The sequence below is a fragment of the Paralichthys olivaceus genome, chromosome 17, assembly GCF_024713975.1.
Source record: "Paralichthys olivaceus isolate ysfri-2021 chromosome 17, ASM2471397v2, whole genome shotgun sequence".
NCBI lineage: Eukaryota > Metazoa > Chordata > Actinopteri > Pleuronectiformes > Paralichthyidae > Paralichthys > Paralichthys olivaceus.
The window spans coordinates 6814752-6831458 of record NC_091109.1 but is presented as its reverse complement, the minus strand read 5'-3'; the positions used below and the strand labels follow the sequence as shown (position 1 = coordinate 6831458).

Below are 16707 nucleotides of genomic sequence, written 5' to 3'. Positions count from 1 at the left end.
ATGAAGAGCACAGGGTTGGAGAAGCTCAATGACAATTAGTGCCTAAATTCCAAAACTGTGTTTGTTGTCCCTCTGCACACAAACTTCACCCCGGCTTCAGAGACAGATTGAGACGAACATGGCACTTTTCAGTAACGTGTACAAGCAGCATAAGTCTTTGGATGTAGCTTCAGTCAATTGAAACATGCAGACACTTTAAAAGTGGTAAATAAATCCAGGATTTGAACATTTAAAACATTCAGGCAACATTTAAGGGATTCACTTCTTGACTTCTCTAACTGAAGAGCAGTTGACGACTTCCTGTCATCCCTCTTTGTCTTTCTTTCTCTAAATCTCAACAGCGTAACCTGTCCTTCTCCTGCGTGGAGACCCACACCTTCCCGGTCTTTTTCAACGCTACCAGTTTCCTGCAGCTGCCTGGACGAGCCAATCACAACACATTATCTGTGGGTTTCCAGTTTCGCACGTGGAACCCCGACGGACTCCTCCTCTTCAGTAATCTTGACGACGGCACGCTGGAGATCTCCCTAGACGATGGCAAAATCGTAGTTCATATCAACGTGTCGAAGGCGAACACGAACAACCAGGTGGACTTATTAACAGGTGAGTCATACAAAGACATTAAACTGTTTAATTGTGAAGTCAATTTAACCAATAAAAACTAAATAATTCATCTTTCTATATTATGAAAAGATGATAAGCAATTTAGATCATGTATGGATCTTCTATTAAACAAAATAGTAACACAGATTACAGATCATGCATTTGTAATTTGCCTCTATGGTGTCTCTGTCTCGACAATGATCTCGATTCATGTGGTTTCGAGCACAACAGCGCTGATAAGCAGATGAGGGTTTCCAACAAGTAAAACACGAACACACTACGAATACTTGCAGCTCTATTGGTTCTTTGTTTTTCCTGACGTGACTGACAATTAACAAATCAGCCATTATCGCTCAAAATATTTATAACAACTGTTAAATGAAAGTATGATGAAACAATTGTATTTTGAGGCTTTGACAGGCTGTTTTATTATTGGAGTTCTGCAACTGCTGCAGAGTCAACACATTAAAAAAATTAAACAACTGAGAAATGAAACTTCACTTTAAACAAGTAGGCTTTCAATGGCCCTTTTTATTCCGTTTTTATTCCGCCTATCTTCTCTTTTCAACCATCCTTTTCCTCCCTCACTTTTGTTTCCTGCCTCCTCTTCTCTCTCTCTCCTGCTCTTTCTCTTTCCACAGACACACTCATTTATTCTGTCCACTGCTGCTATAATAGGCCATTATGCCCAGGGGTAGGGATTATTACAGAGTTACCCTCTAGGCTAATTGGGCTTGAGCCTGCGATTACATCAGTATTACTAGAATACACAAACTCGCATGCATCCCCTCCTTTGATTCTGTTATTAGCGGTGACATTATAAAGGACTTATTAGTATCTCTAAGAAAGAAAGCCACGCCGGCTCCTGGCTTTAATGGCACAGTGGGAGCTCTCGATACTTGTAATGAAATGCTTAGGTTTTTTTAATGGCCAATATAGTGAGGGGAGACGTGTAGATGCACACTCGCTGAGGAAAGAGAGGTAGAGATAGAGAGGAAAGAAAGACTCTTACTAAGACCAGATAGTCCATCTTTGTTAATCCACTGATCTTTTCATACAATTTCAATTTTTAACTATCAAAAGCTGTAATTCACAGGAAGTGCTAACACAGCAGTAATCCCTGATATCTCTGTCTGTCTGTATGAGGCTGATATCTCAAGAACTGTTCAACTTACTTGTGTTGTTAAGGGCCTGAGGAAGTGCAGTGTTGACTTGGACATGAGATACCTTCAATATTAATTAACTTTGTTTAAACTGGTGACCAGCACTCTGTAGCAGCGTTGGCAGTGCCCATTAACAGTGTTTCCCATAATTATGTAGTCTGTGGCGGCCCGACATATTCTAATTTGACCTCAACAGTTCAATAATGAACCAAAGATTCAAACGCTTGCTTGCGTTTTTGTGTGCCTGCGCTACATGGGCCATAATGTTCTTACCGTCCTTGCAGACAGTCAGACCTCAAAGTCTCAGCTGCAGTTGTGGCATACAGTGCAGTTCCTCCCTTCATGTGAGATCTTATCTTTCACTCTCCAGTTCATTAACCTGTTACCCAGAATCTGTTGTGTGTGAGAGTGACTTTTGTATGTGCACCCTCATTACTGCCATAGATTGAACTCTGCCAGAATCAGCCACATTGAGTTTTTGTTCATAAAAACAGCAACGTCAAATATTTCTCTGGTTCAGAGTTCTGCGTACTTAGTCCAGCTTTACTGAACTTTGAATAAACAGGTGAACGGCTCTTTGTGCATCGCAGCAGGGCAGCAGCCTCAGGGTTCTGCAGACTGAGTCCAGAAGTCAAGCTTTACTTGCTGTGGCTCAATTACTGCAGGTCACTGTTTCAGAAACAAAGCTACAACCAGCATCACCACAGTTCAAGCAGAAAGCCCATTCCAAACACACGTTTAGAACCGCTAGTTATATTTCAACAGGAGATGACACATGATAAAAAAATATAAAAAGTGGTATAATATATAATTCAATAAAATATTGTATTGATCGTGTCTGAATAGATCTGTTTAAGGACATAAATGATTACAAAGTGAGTTAGAGCTTACCGCTAGAAATGTGCAAAAAATAAATAAATAAAAAAGTCTAATTCGCCTATTTAGTAGATCTAAACTGGGCCATGTGAACAATGATTATTTTGTGTGAGCTCACTGGGGAACAAATCACATTGAATAGAGGCCTCACCAGGAGGCACACTTTCTGCCAATAATGCATCAGAGTTAGATTTTTCTTTTTTGTCTGGGCTCTTATCCGCACCCTGAATAGTCTTTGAAACTCACAATGGAAAATATAACACATTATTTCCTACAAACACTTGTTAATCACATGCACATGTAAACAGGTAATGGTGAACAAATTTCCCACCTTCAACAAAAGATTTTATCACACAACCATTGATTCCAACAATAGTTTTGACCCTGGGGAACTGATTATTTTATTATATTAACATCCAATCAATAAACTCTTAAATGAGTGATTGAGGTGGTATTATTGTATCCACCTTAGTTTGAAGCTTCCGCTCAGGTTTGAAATAACATGGAGACAAACCTCCAACAGGCAGATGACGTCCACATAGCAGATTTTTCACACATGCAAATTGTGTGTCTATTGATGTGTGGTCTTTGTGTGTGTGACGCCATGAACTTGTCCCGAGGCTGTCGACCTGAGACCTGCGTAAAACGTCCTGCTCTCTGAGAAAACTTCTGTCATTTCAGAACATAGAGACAGAAGATGAAACTAAAGGGAAAATAAGGCCTGTGAGACACCACTGTAGATCAAACTGTGCGTGTGCGTGTGCATGTGCGTGTGCATGTGCGCGTATGTGTCTCATTGTGCGTTAATAGAGGGTACTCGATTGTGATTCCTTTAGGGACACTGATCTAATTTTACCATCATTTTCCTTTTACTTATTCATTAACTCTCTTCAACTGCGCTCTCATTTCTTTTGCTTTGGTTATTCAATTATTTGAATTATACAACACCTTTCTTTGAGTAGTACTGGCATGTGTATATTTTGATGTGCTAAAATGAAGATAAAATCCGTTCTCCACATGATCTACATGAAATCATTCAATAAACCATAGACAGTGTGAAATATATACCTGATACAGATAGCAGATGATTGCTGGCATTTGTTTTTGTTAAGTTGTGTACAGATGCTTCCTTTCGATCACCATCTTGATTAATTATCGAATTATTGGGCACCAGCATGGTTTCCATGGAAACAATACTCACTCTGTCTCCGGTGCGTTTGCAGAGCCTGAGAAATTTCATGTTTTCAAAGTTCTCATACAACAAAGTGTGAAAATATGTTTTTGTACTTTGTCTGAGAAGATGAAAGATGCAGTGATAATTACTTTTTATAAATAAATATATTTTAATAATTGTAGCTGCGGGAAAATATGATTCAGCTCTCTGCACTTCATTTCTTTCTCGCTGTTGACAATGACATGTATAATGGAGGCGATATAAGGATGAACACAGCTGACGAGTGACATCAGGTAAATTTAGAATTGCTTGTTTGACAACAGGAAGCTTATTCGCCAATTCTATCGATTGTGCTGCTCTCACCATTCACTCCAGCAGTTAAATGTCCAATGTGTCATTTTAACATGTATTCTAATATATATCATATAATTTGCATATTATCATCATCACAAATATTGTTTGTCTTCTTAATGTATTGATGTTTTTCTCTGTAAAGGGTTCTTTAAAAAGGGAAGATATTATGCAAAAATAAGAAAAAAAAGCTTTTTTCATTTGCTCCTCTCTCTAATTCTTCATAATTTTTGCACTTCATTCTTTTCATCATTGTGTGTGTAAATTGGCGTATTTGACGCCACCGGGGAAATCTGTAATTGCAACAAAATCCCTCTCAGTCTGAGGTGAGTCTCATAGCAAAAGTTCACAAAGCCACAGGCACCATGAATGTAAGAAGAAGAAATATTTTGCCATGTTCAAAATGCATGCGTGTGTTATTGTGTGATGCGTTCACACCCATCAACTCAGCTAGAAGTAATAACATCAGTTCCTTTGAGATGCAGAATTACTATAAGTCACATAAACACACACACACGCACACACACACACACGCACATATGGTTACTAGCACACAGCAAATAGCAAGCGTAAGGCATTACAATAATGGAAAGGCCTGAGGCACAGATTTTAGGGGGGGGGAAACACACTGCAGCCACCCCCGATTATTATGTTATATTGTTTCATTCCCCCTGAGTGCTTAGTGTGTGTCTGTGTGTGCTTGTGCGTGTGTTGGTGCGTGCAGGCCAGGCTTAATATGTCGTATTCTCAGGCTTTGCGCGGTTCAAATATTGGCATTGGTGAAGACATGCAAAGCTCCACAGAGTATCTCAGAGGAGCGGATATTTAGGAAAGGAGGAGATGGAGAAGGATATATTTATGAATGCTTAGAGGGCCCCATAAATTTATCGCAGACAAAATTCATTTATATTGTACATCCAAAATCGATACAGAATAGAAACCAGGGGAAAGTAAGAGGAGGGGAGAGGATGGAAGTATACAAAGAGAGGAGATGGGAGGAAAAAAGATAAGCAGAATGATAAGGTTACAGAAATAATATCCCTCCAAGGAGATGAAACAATAAAAAAAAAAATCAGGAATAAATGTGGATATCCATGAGTAATTGATTCTCTATTAATTTGTTATTAAGTAACAGACAATACAGAACACAGGTGATACGAAATTCCGCAGTATCCAGTTTCTTTTGCATTGCTCTTCCAAAACCTTACACTGTATTTATTATCACAAGTGCAGTAAGGAAAAGGGTGTTTGCTTTGCCAGTTCCGGTGCAGCTCGAATAAATATGCAGAGAACCGAACTGGGCAATCAGTTGTCGCTGCCATGTTGTGAACTCGCTGTTGTCATGATCGACAATGTCACTTAGGTTGATGAGTCCAAGCTGCCGCTGCTACAGAGCCCTGTTCATTCAGAGTTTATTTATATTAAATATATATCACATGTCCAAATCGCAAACAAACTCAACACTTCACTTCCTTGGGCTCTTAACAGTACACCAAGTGTGGCGGCCTTAAGATGGGCGGTTCTCAAGATATGTGTCCGACAGTAAGACAACAGACAGAGATTTCTGAAATTACATAGATGACAGTATTATAATAATGCACAGTAGTGACCTCCTGGGAACCAGCAGGATATCACTTGGTCTTGAATCTGGTGTGTTGCCTTCCTGGATCTCGTTTTTTTTAACCAGTAATCTCGTGTGTGTCATCGCCTAATTGCCAGTAATGGCTCTGAACAAAACGAGGACAATAGCTTCATCAGAGTTATTCTGTTCAACACCTGTAGCAGATTGCAGCGTTACTCTGAAACTCAAAACTGTGTTTGCCTGCGCTCTCCCTCTGCACATTAGCAGCTTTGTGTCTCTGACACTGAAGCTGAGTGTCGATGACAGTCGGCTCTTCCCTCTGTTCTATTTCCATGTTTCTCCACGCCTTCAGCTCAGCTGAGATGTCAGTGGTGATAGTGCCGGTCTGCCTGCCCCTTGTCTCCTTGTGCATCTGTTCAAACCCTTTATGCTTTACTAAATTTTCTCTGACACCCTCTACCTGAGCCCATGCATGTCAAAGTTTGACAGTGAAATTAGCAGGGCGAGTAATGGGAAACTTACTTAAGTAGGTCTCTAAAAGATCCAAATTGACTGTCAGTGCCTCAGCAGCTGCTGTTCAGTCAAACAAATTTTCTACCAACTACATTTTAATCCGCTTCCCTAAAAGATCTGACACTCTTACACTGGAATTAACTGCATCGTAGTTGAGGTGGTTCACTTGAAACTAAACTGTGTTGGTAACGGGGCAATGTGCACCTGATGTGAGCCAAATATGAGAAACTCTATGGCTCTTGTGGAAATAGGAAACTTTATGCATTACTTTTGTCTTTTAACTCTGTCTGACTGTTAAACATTTGGAAAGCAAAATCCGTTCCAGCAGAATGTCTTCATGTAGTGATATTATGGTCTATAAATGATCTCTAAGCTAAATAATGTGACATATAAAGAAAGCATCCTGTGTCTTTCAGTCATAATTATCAAGGTCAGTGTGAGACAAAACTGTTAAATTCATTTTTAAAGTATATCAATTAATACAGTAGTAATTGGGTTAGTTGGATTAAGGTCATAGACTGTGTACATCAACATATAATGAGCCAAATAATTTGTGAATAGAAATATTATCTCTATCAGTGAAGGTTTGTTAAAGCATTTCTTTTTTAAATGCTGTAATCCATGTCAGTTTATTCATTACAGTTTTTAGAATTTTGAGGGATTAGCACATCTCAATGCTGATTGTTAATTATTATAGCTGTACATGTTGATTCCATGCAGCCTTCACGCCTGATATCTCATCCAAAACCTTAGGAACAAAAATACTATTCATCCTCTCACGGGATGAAGCAGTTAAGGACGGCACTATATTGGTTATTGATGATCATGCACTTCATCATTAATTGTAGCAAACAACAGTCTGAGTCTTTCCTCTGAGAATCAAGGAGGATACAGGAAGTCACAAATTCTGACTTAAATGTCGTTACAGCGTTGAGACACTCGAGCATTGGATATCTCTCTTCACTTGCCGGCGCCATTAGCTCTTTGAAAAATGGTTAGTCTCCAAAGTGCAATGAATCCCAGGATAGGTTGGCCTGAGAAAGATCCACCCGATGGAGCCTTTGTTGAAAGGATGCATTTAGAGAAGCTTTTGAAATAGGACGGTCTAGTTGCTGTGACACAATTGGTCTTCAAATGACTGAAGGTGTTCAAAGAGATAGGATCATGATAAATCTCACATTTCTAGCTGTTGATTTAATGCACTTACACTGAAAGTATTAGCTTCCTCAAAATCATGGACAATTCCTTGACTATTACGGTATGAATTGACCGCCATCAATTTCGGCAGTGAATCTCAAGTAGTAGAGTCTATTGACAGTTCCTGTAAAGATATGTGTGTCAGTAAAGAACCAGAGAGCTCAGTTCTGTCCATCTCTCATGTACTAACACTGATACTAGTGCAATAAATGGTCAACCAAGCAGAGCAAGTCAACTTTATAGAGTTTGTAAATACAGGTTGAAACAAAAAACTGATTATTTGACCAAAACCTTAAATGGTTTCTTGGTCAAATTTAGCATTTTTAAAAGAAAGCAACAATAACAAATAGAAACAAGTGGACAACAATGAAAACAGTCAGTGCTGTATTTAGATTTGTATTGTTGTAGGTTTTCTCCGGTTGAAATATGTATGTATGTATTATGTATGTGTACTTGTGGTCTCTGTCTTCTCTGTGTTTCTCATCCACTTTGTTCTTCCAGAGCTGTGGTTCAGTCTTGGAAACATCCAGCGTTTCTCTGTTTCTTGTCACTTCTTTCTTCTTCACCTCCTTCTCACTGCTGCTGTCTGAAAATCAGGGATGCTGCTTGTGTTGTTTGGACTACAGCATGAAAGTCAATGTTTTTTTATACTTCAACTTGCTCTTTCAAGATTTAGTTTTAATTACAAATAATCAGCCTCCTCCTGGTTTCTTCTTTTTTTGTCTGGAGCTGCCGTTCAGTTGCAACTTCCACTGTAATTGCTGTCACCTTGTTTTTCAGCAGCTGTCATTCTGGAGTTCATCACTGAAATACCATAAAGGCTGAGGATGAACTTCTTTGAACCAAAGCTGTTTTAAGTAGCATCCTACAGTATATTCATAAAAAAATCCATTCTAGGTTTGCTATTGCTGTTGGTATGACACCATGTCCAACTTATCTCGTCCGTAAAAGCTTTTCTATTGAATTTTCTTTCTGCTGCTGTCGAGCATGGTTGGTTTTATAACAGGGTGAGAGCTATTTAAAACACATAGACATTTAGACAACTTTTGTTTTGATTCCTTGAAATTGGCATTAGATTTGTCTTTAAATGGCGATTTTCTTGTTGTAATATACAATCTCAACTGTGCATGATGATTTCTTAAAAGCCAAAATACCTAAGTTTGTCTTAACCTTCTGTTTCCATATAAACTACCAACATTATATGGGTTTAGCCAAATATAGGGCTGAAACAATGAATCAATGAATAATCAATAGGAAAGGAATCTGCCACAATTGCACTAATCATTAATTTAAAGGAGCACTAATATTGATTGTGCAACAGCCACTTGTTCATAATGTGTAATGCAATAAGTGTGTATTTGTATTCACCAGAAGGTCAGCTGTTCAAACCCCGTCTCCCCTATTCAGCTTGCCGAAGTGTCCTTGAGCAAGACACTGAACCAGGTGTATGAGACATGTGTGATAGAGAAAAATTGCATGAATGTTTGTGTGAATGGATGAACGGCAAAATTGCACCATAAGAGCTTTGAAGGGTCATCAAGACGAGAAATGTGCTTCACAAATACAGACCATTAATCATTCATCGTGTCGTTTGTGTGAAACAGTGTACGTCTTAGGGTGCAGAACAAATTCTGATAATAGAGTGTATTTTAAGCCACATTAACTGTCACATGATTTGACAGATGTCTTAAAATGATCTTTCATTATTGATCATCGAGTCCCTGCTACACCCTAAAAGTCTTGTTGATTATGTCTCTGTGATCTCTCTCACTTTTGATTTGTAGTTCAGCCTCGCTCAGTTCCTCTCTCTGTTCCACCACCATGTCTGTCAGAGCTCTCAGCTCATCCCAGATTTCCCCCTTTAGTCTGGCCTCTTGTCTGTAAACCTTGGTCAGAGCCTCTGCTCTCTCCTTGAACACACGTCCCAGACAGACAGACGGACAGAATAACACCAGCAGCTACAGCAAACCTCGCCTCTCCAGAAATTCCGTTATGAAATGAATTCAAATGGAATCAGATTTTTTTTTTTACAGCATACTCCCTGTGACCACAGGTGTTGTGAGCGAGAGCACTCAATGAGGACTCTCTTTTATAATTTGTCTCGAGCAGAGTTAGTACAAGCAGCGTGTCCCTGACTGTATTGAGAGGATAGACTGATGCAATGCCCACATAGTTTATATAAGAAATATCTTTCAAAATAATCCCAACTAGCTGAATACAATATTACTTTAAAACATAATTTCTCAAACATCAGTGCTTGTCTTGTTTATGCCGATGGTATTATTTCATATTTCTGCAGCTTGTTGGTGGTTTTACACTCAGAATACAGCATGGTGTGTTTTCTACATGAACAAAAATAGCTTCCAAATATAACCCATAGAATTAATGCATCTGCTGACATAAATAATAAATTGTACTCTATTAGATGATGGTATTTTCATTTCCACCAAGAATGTTATGTTTTCATGCACATTTGTTTTAGCAGGATAACACAAAACTACTCAGCAGATTTCCACGGAATTCTGTGGAGGGGTGGGGTACTTTTGTTGGGGATCCAGATCAGATGGTCGAACCAGGATTATAATTTTTTCACATTCTTTAACATGCGTGACATGCATTTTTCCAGATTTTTGTTTTTCTCAGGGAATAATTAATGGATCATATTCAGGGGACGGATATTTGTGAGCGTGTGCAATTTGGTAGAGATCCAAAAAAACAAGCCTTGGCAGAGGTGTGTGCTCTACTGAGTGTCATTGTAGTTGTTTATTAATTAATTTTTTTTAAAGCCTCAGACAGAATCAAGAAGAAAATAGTTTCATGCCTGAAGCATTTTTTTTTCCTTGCAGAGCGGGACAATTTAAATAATTATTGATCAAGTGTCTTCCTTAAATTCTAAAATTTTATAATTAGCTCCACATCTCTTCATTTGCTATGTGAAGTCATCTTCAACTTTTCAGTTGTTTTAATGGGTAATTTGTCAGTTAGGAACTCGTTTCACAGTTTGATGACTTTTTTTCAAATATTCAAGATGAGGGCTTTCCGCCCTGCAAATGATCCCACGGTGCAATTTCTTCATTTTCAGTTAATTCACAACAAAATTAGAGCAAAGTGACTGGTCAGCCTGTCACCTCTTGTTATCAGGCTCCTGCCTATGAGTGACAATCCTCCAGCAAGCAGCCATATCTCACCAAATCTGAACATGTCTCCTCCTCTCCTCCTTCTACTCTTCCTTCATTATCTGCACTCTTTTTTTATCTGGTGCAGACAGATGGCATGTGTATGTTTTGCGCACGTGTGTTTGGCGTGTGTGTGATGGAAATACAGAGCGGCGAGCCCTGATCATATTTGTGTGTTTCCTCGGGCGCTTGTTGTAACGGTGCTATCACTGATAAGCTCATCATTCAAAGCTATTGCAGGTGATGTAAAACAGATGAGGGAACACAAGGTTACAGGAGTATATTTTCCATTACCTTCGAGAGGTTATGGAGAGGGACGGGACGGGTTGGGGTGGAGAGCTTGATCGTGATTACATCAAACCAGTATGTAGTCAGAAATGTGATTGTCAGTGAAGGAGCACATCAAGGTCGCTTTCTTCCAGAAGTCACTTCTTTGTTGTCATCCAGCCAAAACAGACACAGCCTCTTATTTTCTCCCGTCATTACTTTTCAGTTCTCAAGTGCAATTACAATGAAATGTTAAACTGTCATTTTATTTCAGTCTGACAGAGCTCATGGAAAAAGTTAGGCTTAATGGCATTCATGTTTGCAGTGTGTGTGTGTGTGTGTGTGTGTGTGTGCTTGTGTGTGTTTGCATGTGCGAGCATGCATATTTAACCAGCATAGCCCTGAACGAGGCCACAGCGATCACACCCCTCAGCAGGTGGCCATCTTGGCTCTTAGTTTCTTTGGTCACTGCCCTGATCACGCTCGTACACACACAAACACACACATGCACATAGGCACCCTGCTGATAGAGATTAATTAGTGTAGACTCCCTGCTTACATGAAAGCCAGCATCTCCAAGTGAATTCTGGGAGGAAATAAACAATGTTAACTAGCACCTTGGAGGCGGCGTAGACAGATTCTAACACACACGAAGCAAAGCTTGCGTACTCTCTTTACACACATTATTCAAATATATTGACACACATAGCAAGCCAAGCTACGCACAGTATGGATTGACTTATATACACATATGTGCACTCTGCCAAAACTGATTTACACGTGACCGTGCCTTGAACTTGGCTACAGTGTCCTTACTATCCATGTATTATAGTCAGGGAAGCAATCAGCTGAGCCAAATTGAAACAGACGGTCACTGTAGCTGATGGCCACAAGAGGATAGATGTATAGAGATGGAATAAAAGGGGGGGGAGTGAAATGCAGAAATGCAGGAAAAGAAATAAAGACAAGGAGGTGAAAGAAAGAATCGGGGACAGAGAGGGAGGCTTGGATGAATAGAGATCCGTGTCAGTAAGAGGTGATGTATAGAGGAGAGGGTGATGAGAGGGAGCTGGCTCCTCTCTAGGCTCCACTAGTAATGTCCCTTTCCAATACATCACTCATATTTAATGGAGCACAGCTACGAGGGAAGAGAAAGAAAAGGAGAACACAGAAGTTGCACGAACACACACATCGAACTCGCGCCACATTGACGTATCACTGTACATCACGCGCAGATAGAAAACACACACATGCACTCCGGCACTCTGCGTACTGTAGAGAGTGTTCTCTGAGAGTTAATGGAGTTGGGACATGGGAGCCTTGAGACTGGAAGCTGCACTCGGCTAAAACGGGGAGGGAAAAGAAAAAGGATAGAGAGAACCGGGGGGAAAGTGAAGAATAGTTGGGGTGCATGGCATCTGGCAGCTGAGATGAGGCATAAGAAATGGAAAAAAACAATCTGTGAGAGATGCACATCACAGACACAAATGTTATTTCCTAGTTTGACCACCCATGACCTCCCACCCATTATGAGTCATCCAGTCGTCCGTACGGGAAATCAGCTCCTTGATGTTCGATATTCTTCTGTAACAATACTGCTGCTGTCAGAAATGCCCTAAACTCCGGACATTATCCTGAAATTATCCGAAAGGGCTGTATGAGAGAAAGAAAATATCCGAGTTAATTGCTCTGGAAGTTCTTCAAAAATACAAATAACTCAGGATGAGAAAGAGGTGCCAGATATTATACATCATGTCTGGCCTCCTGCATGTTCTACACAGTTTTTCTGATGTTGTGACCATGTCCCAGAAAGTCTCCTGTGAAAGACAAACTACATGCCACCATTTTTCATGTGTGTAAAGTCCATGAAGAAATGAAATTATGTGATGCTGTCATTTAAAAGTGTCATTTGAGATTCTGTCACAATAAATCAGTCAACAGAAACCTTGATGCGCAGGGTATTTTCAAGAGAAACCTTTTGTGCAGTGTGTGTTTTCTGAAAACATTTTCGTCTCTATAACCTCCAGGTTCAGGCTTTAACGATGGACAGTGGCACGCGATACGTTTGGTGGCCAAGGAGAACTTTGCCATGTTGATGATAGATGGCGACGAGGCGTCCGCTGTCCGCTCCACCTCACCTCTCTCCATCAACACAGGGGGAACCTATCACTTGGGAGGTAAGGGTCACCCCAACACCACCACCGCACATAGAACAGACACACTCCTATCAATGTGAGCCCACCACATATTGTAGCCTATTTAAGGATGTTGTGTTTGTCCCGGTCGGTCTGGACTAATTTGTCTTTTTGATGAAATTCATAAGTGACACAGTTAAACAGAGCTGAGTGAAACTTTTTTGATTTAAACTGTGCCAAAGTAGAGTGTGTGTGTGTGTGTGTGTGTGTGTGTGTGTGTGTGTGTGTGTGTGTGTGTGTGTGTGCAATATTGTTGGCTAAATATGTCATTTATCTCACTAGAAACTTGTATCCCAGTGGCCAGAATTTAGTAAGTTGCTCGTCTTGCAAGAGGACAGACACGACCAGATATGCGCACACACACGCACACGTGTACACCTGCTGCAGCCACAATCTATCTGAATTTGGCAGATGCCAGGTTAATGATGCCAGACACCGCTGTGTGTCTGTTGGAAGATGATTCGTATCGAAGTGTGCATGTCAGAAGTTTTGTGTGAGTGTGTGTGTTGGTTGTGTGGGCACCTTTTAAAATCCCAGTAACTGAGAGAAATAGTGCAGGCTCTGATATCTCCATCAGGCCACTGTCCCTCTCGCTCTCTCTATCGGAGCGTTATCTCCTCCATCAAGCAAATCCATTTCCCCAGGCCAGTCAATAAGGATCAGAGCACCTCACACACACACCCACCTACACACACACACATCTAAATTGTTTTATTCTGTTGTCCATCTTAATTTACTCCCCTCTGCTGTTCAATGAATCCTCAAAGTCCATTATGCTTCTGTACTTTTTATTAATGAAATCAAAGTTTGTGAACCTTTGCTGTGCTAATGGATTTGGAATCAATGAGTAATTAAAACCTGTAACATTGTTTAAACCAGTTTTTAATCAGGTAGTATACCACTGACACTTTAGTCCGACTTTCTTGCGTCGTCTTCTCTATCTGTCCTTTTTCCAGTTTCCTCTCAACTCTCCTCTCCTCCTCTCCTCTCCTCCTTCACACCCTCTAGTCTCCGTTTTGATCCAATTGGTGATTTATTGATTTTGGTAAGCTGATCTGTGACTCAATAGCAGCTGAGAGGAGAGAATATCTATAATGCTGTAATGTCTGTCCCCCTTGAAGAGGGCAAAGGAGCTGACTTTTATAAGTAGTCAAGCACCCCCACCAAAAAACCTTCAAAGTTTGATACTTCATTTCATCTCAAACTACTCAGGTTTTGTGGTGCAGAGAAGACACATTTGCAAACTTAGTAAACCTAATTAGACCCAGCAATGGTAACCAAAAGAAGAGAAACCAGTATATAGCCTCTATTGTTGTTTCTGGTGAATGCTTGTTGCAGTATAGCAACATTGAGCATGTGCAAACTAAGTTATGACCTCATTGTTTCCCATAAGCTCTGTTACAGAACATTTTTGAAGTTTTTCTCCTTTCTAGTGACTTAAACAGCGTTTGCCTGTGAACAAAAGGCCCAAACACAGAGAAAAAAGGTTGTATTAGTGTGGACAGGCTCTGAATCTAGACGTATATGGTTGACTTAGAATTGTGATTTGGATCCAGGCAGGCGAAAGAGACAGCAGTGAGAGTTTGAAAACTCTGCTCGGGTCTTGAGGACCCGTAGCATTTATTGAAAGACAAATAGCCTAAAGTGCACATACATATTGCACATAGTTCACAGCTACACTGCTCAGTTCAGCCGCACATCAACTCTCGCTGCGCACACAACTTGCACCCCAAACAATCCCTTAAAGGAGTTGCACTGCTTGTGTAATATAAAAATCACAGTACCTGTACATCAGCAGAGGGAATACTGATGTACAGGTATCCGAGCACAAACAATTCACATGTATGTGTGTATTTGTCTGCTAAGAAACAAATCTTGCACTCGGTGGCTTCCACCCGTTAACATGTGCATGCACACTCATGTACAACACATTCATGCATCTCCACAGTGCAGAAATGTACTTTCCACCCACTAACAGTGGAAGTGTTGGGGCTGAATTGGCAGAGACTGTGACTGAGGTTTAACTCGTTAATTTTACATGACAAAATGAATGCTGAGGAGCAGGGAGCCTGCATGGTGGTAAACACCAGTTTGAAGTCTGCAGGGGATACAAGTCTGCTGATTATTACATATGGCATGGGGTTTAAAGTGATATTTAGGAGACTGCTTCACAGGCATGGGGTAAAAGTTTTCTTCTTGGTTCAGAAGTGAAATGAAAGGAAATGTAGTGTATGTGCAGGTTGTTTTGGCTCTAATAGGATGGTCTTATTCATCCTGTGTCCTCTAATTTCATGCATGTCTACTTTTTTACTGTGGGTGTGTGTGTGTGTTGTTTTTTTTTACCTTAAACTTTCAAGCTCACACACACTAAGATTAGAACATTTCTAACTTTGACCAAAGTTCACATCTGTTCCCAATGAGGTCTGCTGGTTCTGACAGGGTCATTGTTTAAGGTCCTAAAGAGGTAACAAAAAAACACACACACAGCGAGATAATTGAGACAGAATATAGAAAAGATTTACTGAAAACACTCCACCTCATCACATTCTGAGGCTAATTTCCATCTCGACCACGAGGTAACTGAATAACATTGCGAGCTGCGCAAAAGATAGCTTGCTCTTTGCTTTGCCCTCAGCTACTCTCTCTGATCGCTCCGCTTGATGAGTCAGAGAGGCCAAGCACATTAAGCCGTCCTAAAGCTCTCTAACAGTATTCCATCTGCACTTTCTGTGTCACCGAGTCTTTCCTGTCACTGTGCCACAATTAGCGGAGAGCCCCTCAGTATCATGACCGAGCCGTGTTCTTTTGTGTACGGGACGAGGCTTCAGATAATTGCAGAGAGTAGGCTCAGTCATCCAGGTCACCATCTGCTTCGAATCGTGCGGCTTTAAGGCACCAATCTGCTGCGTGTGCGCTGGCAACCGCTCTCGATCAGTGACCACAGACTTGGTAAACAGAGCAGACACTGCTGAACTACCACACACATCAAATTGTTGCAGCTCTGCTTACACTCATTTTGACAATAGAGGAAGAATACGCCTGCTGTCATTTGGAGCTTCTGTTGTCTTCTCTTCATTTTACCGTCCTGCCTGTTGTGTTTGCTCTGCATGAAAAATGAATTCAGGAACTGGGAGCTAGGAGGGTTTGACTTTCTGTCTCATTCTATATCCTTCGTTTTTTGTTTTCCCCCACTGCGGTGTGCTGTTTATTTAGCATGGCCCATTGACATATTAAGTTCAATTAGAACTAATTAGTACCACAGTGACTACCGCACATATGCAGTGACCTAAACAAAGTCTGTATGTTGACAGAGGTTCAGTGCATATGTGTGTGATGGGTAATTTTCACATTACAGCAAACATTTTGCACCTACACATAAACGCACACACAAAGGTTGTTGACACAGCAGCGATATGTGTGATAATTATCATACTGTGCTTAATCAAACAGAAAGGGAGCGAGTGAGTGAGTGTGTGGGTAACGCAGCAGCGGTCCTACCTTTGTAAAGTGGACAGAATATCACCAGTGGGACATGATTACTTTGAGTGTCCCCCCAGGCTATCAATTCTGTCTCCATTAAATGTGAAACATGGAAAACACAATTAGCCAG

General features: G+C 40.5%; 1 protein-coding gene across 2 annotated transcripts in view; it reads left to right on the top strand.

Annotated features, from left to right (window-relative positions):
* Positions 1-16707, top strand: part of cntnap2a (contactin associated protein 2a) — a 304029-nt gene that overhangs the window by 171958 nt on the left and 115364 nt on the right. For both annotated transcript variants that reach the window (XM_020087434.2, XM_020087435.2), the window contains exons 9-10: positions 342-603; positions 12930-13079. In XM_020087434.2, the coding sequence (XP_019942993.2) occupies positions 342-603; positions 12930-13079 (412 nt within the window). The remainder of the gene's footprint in view (positions 1-341; positions 604-12929; positions 13080-16707) is intronic.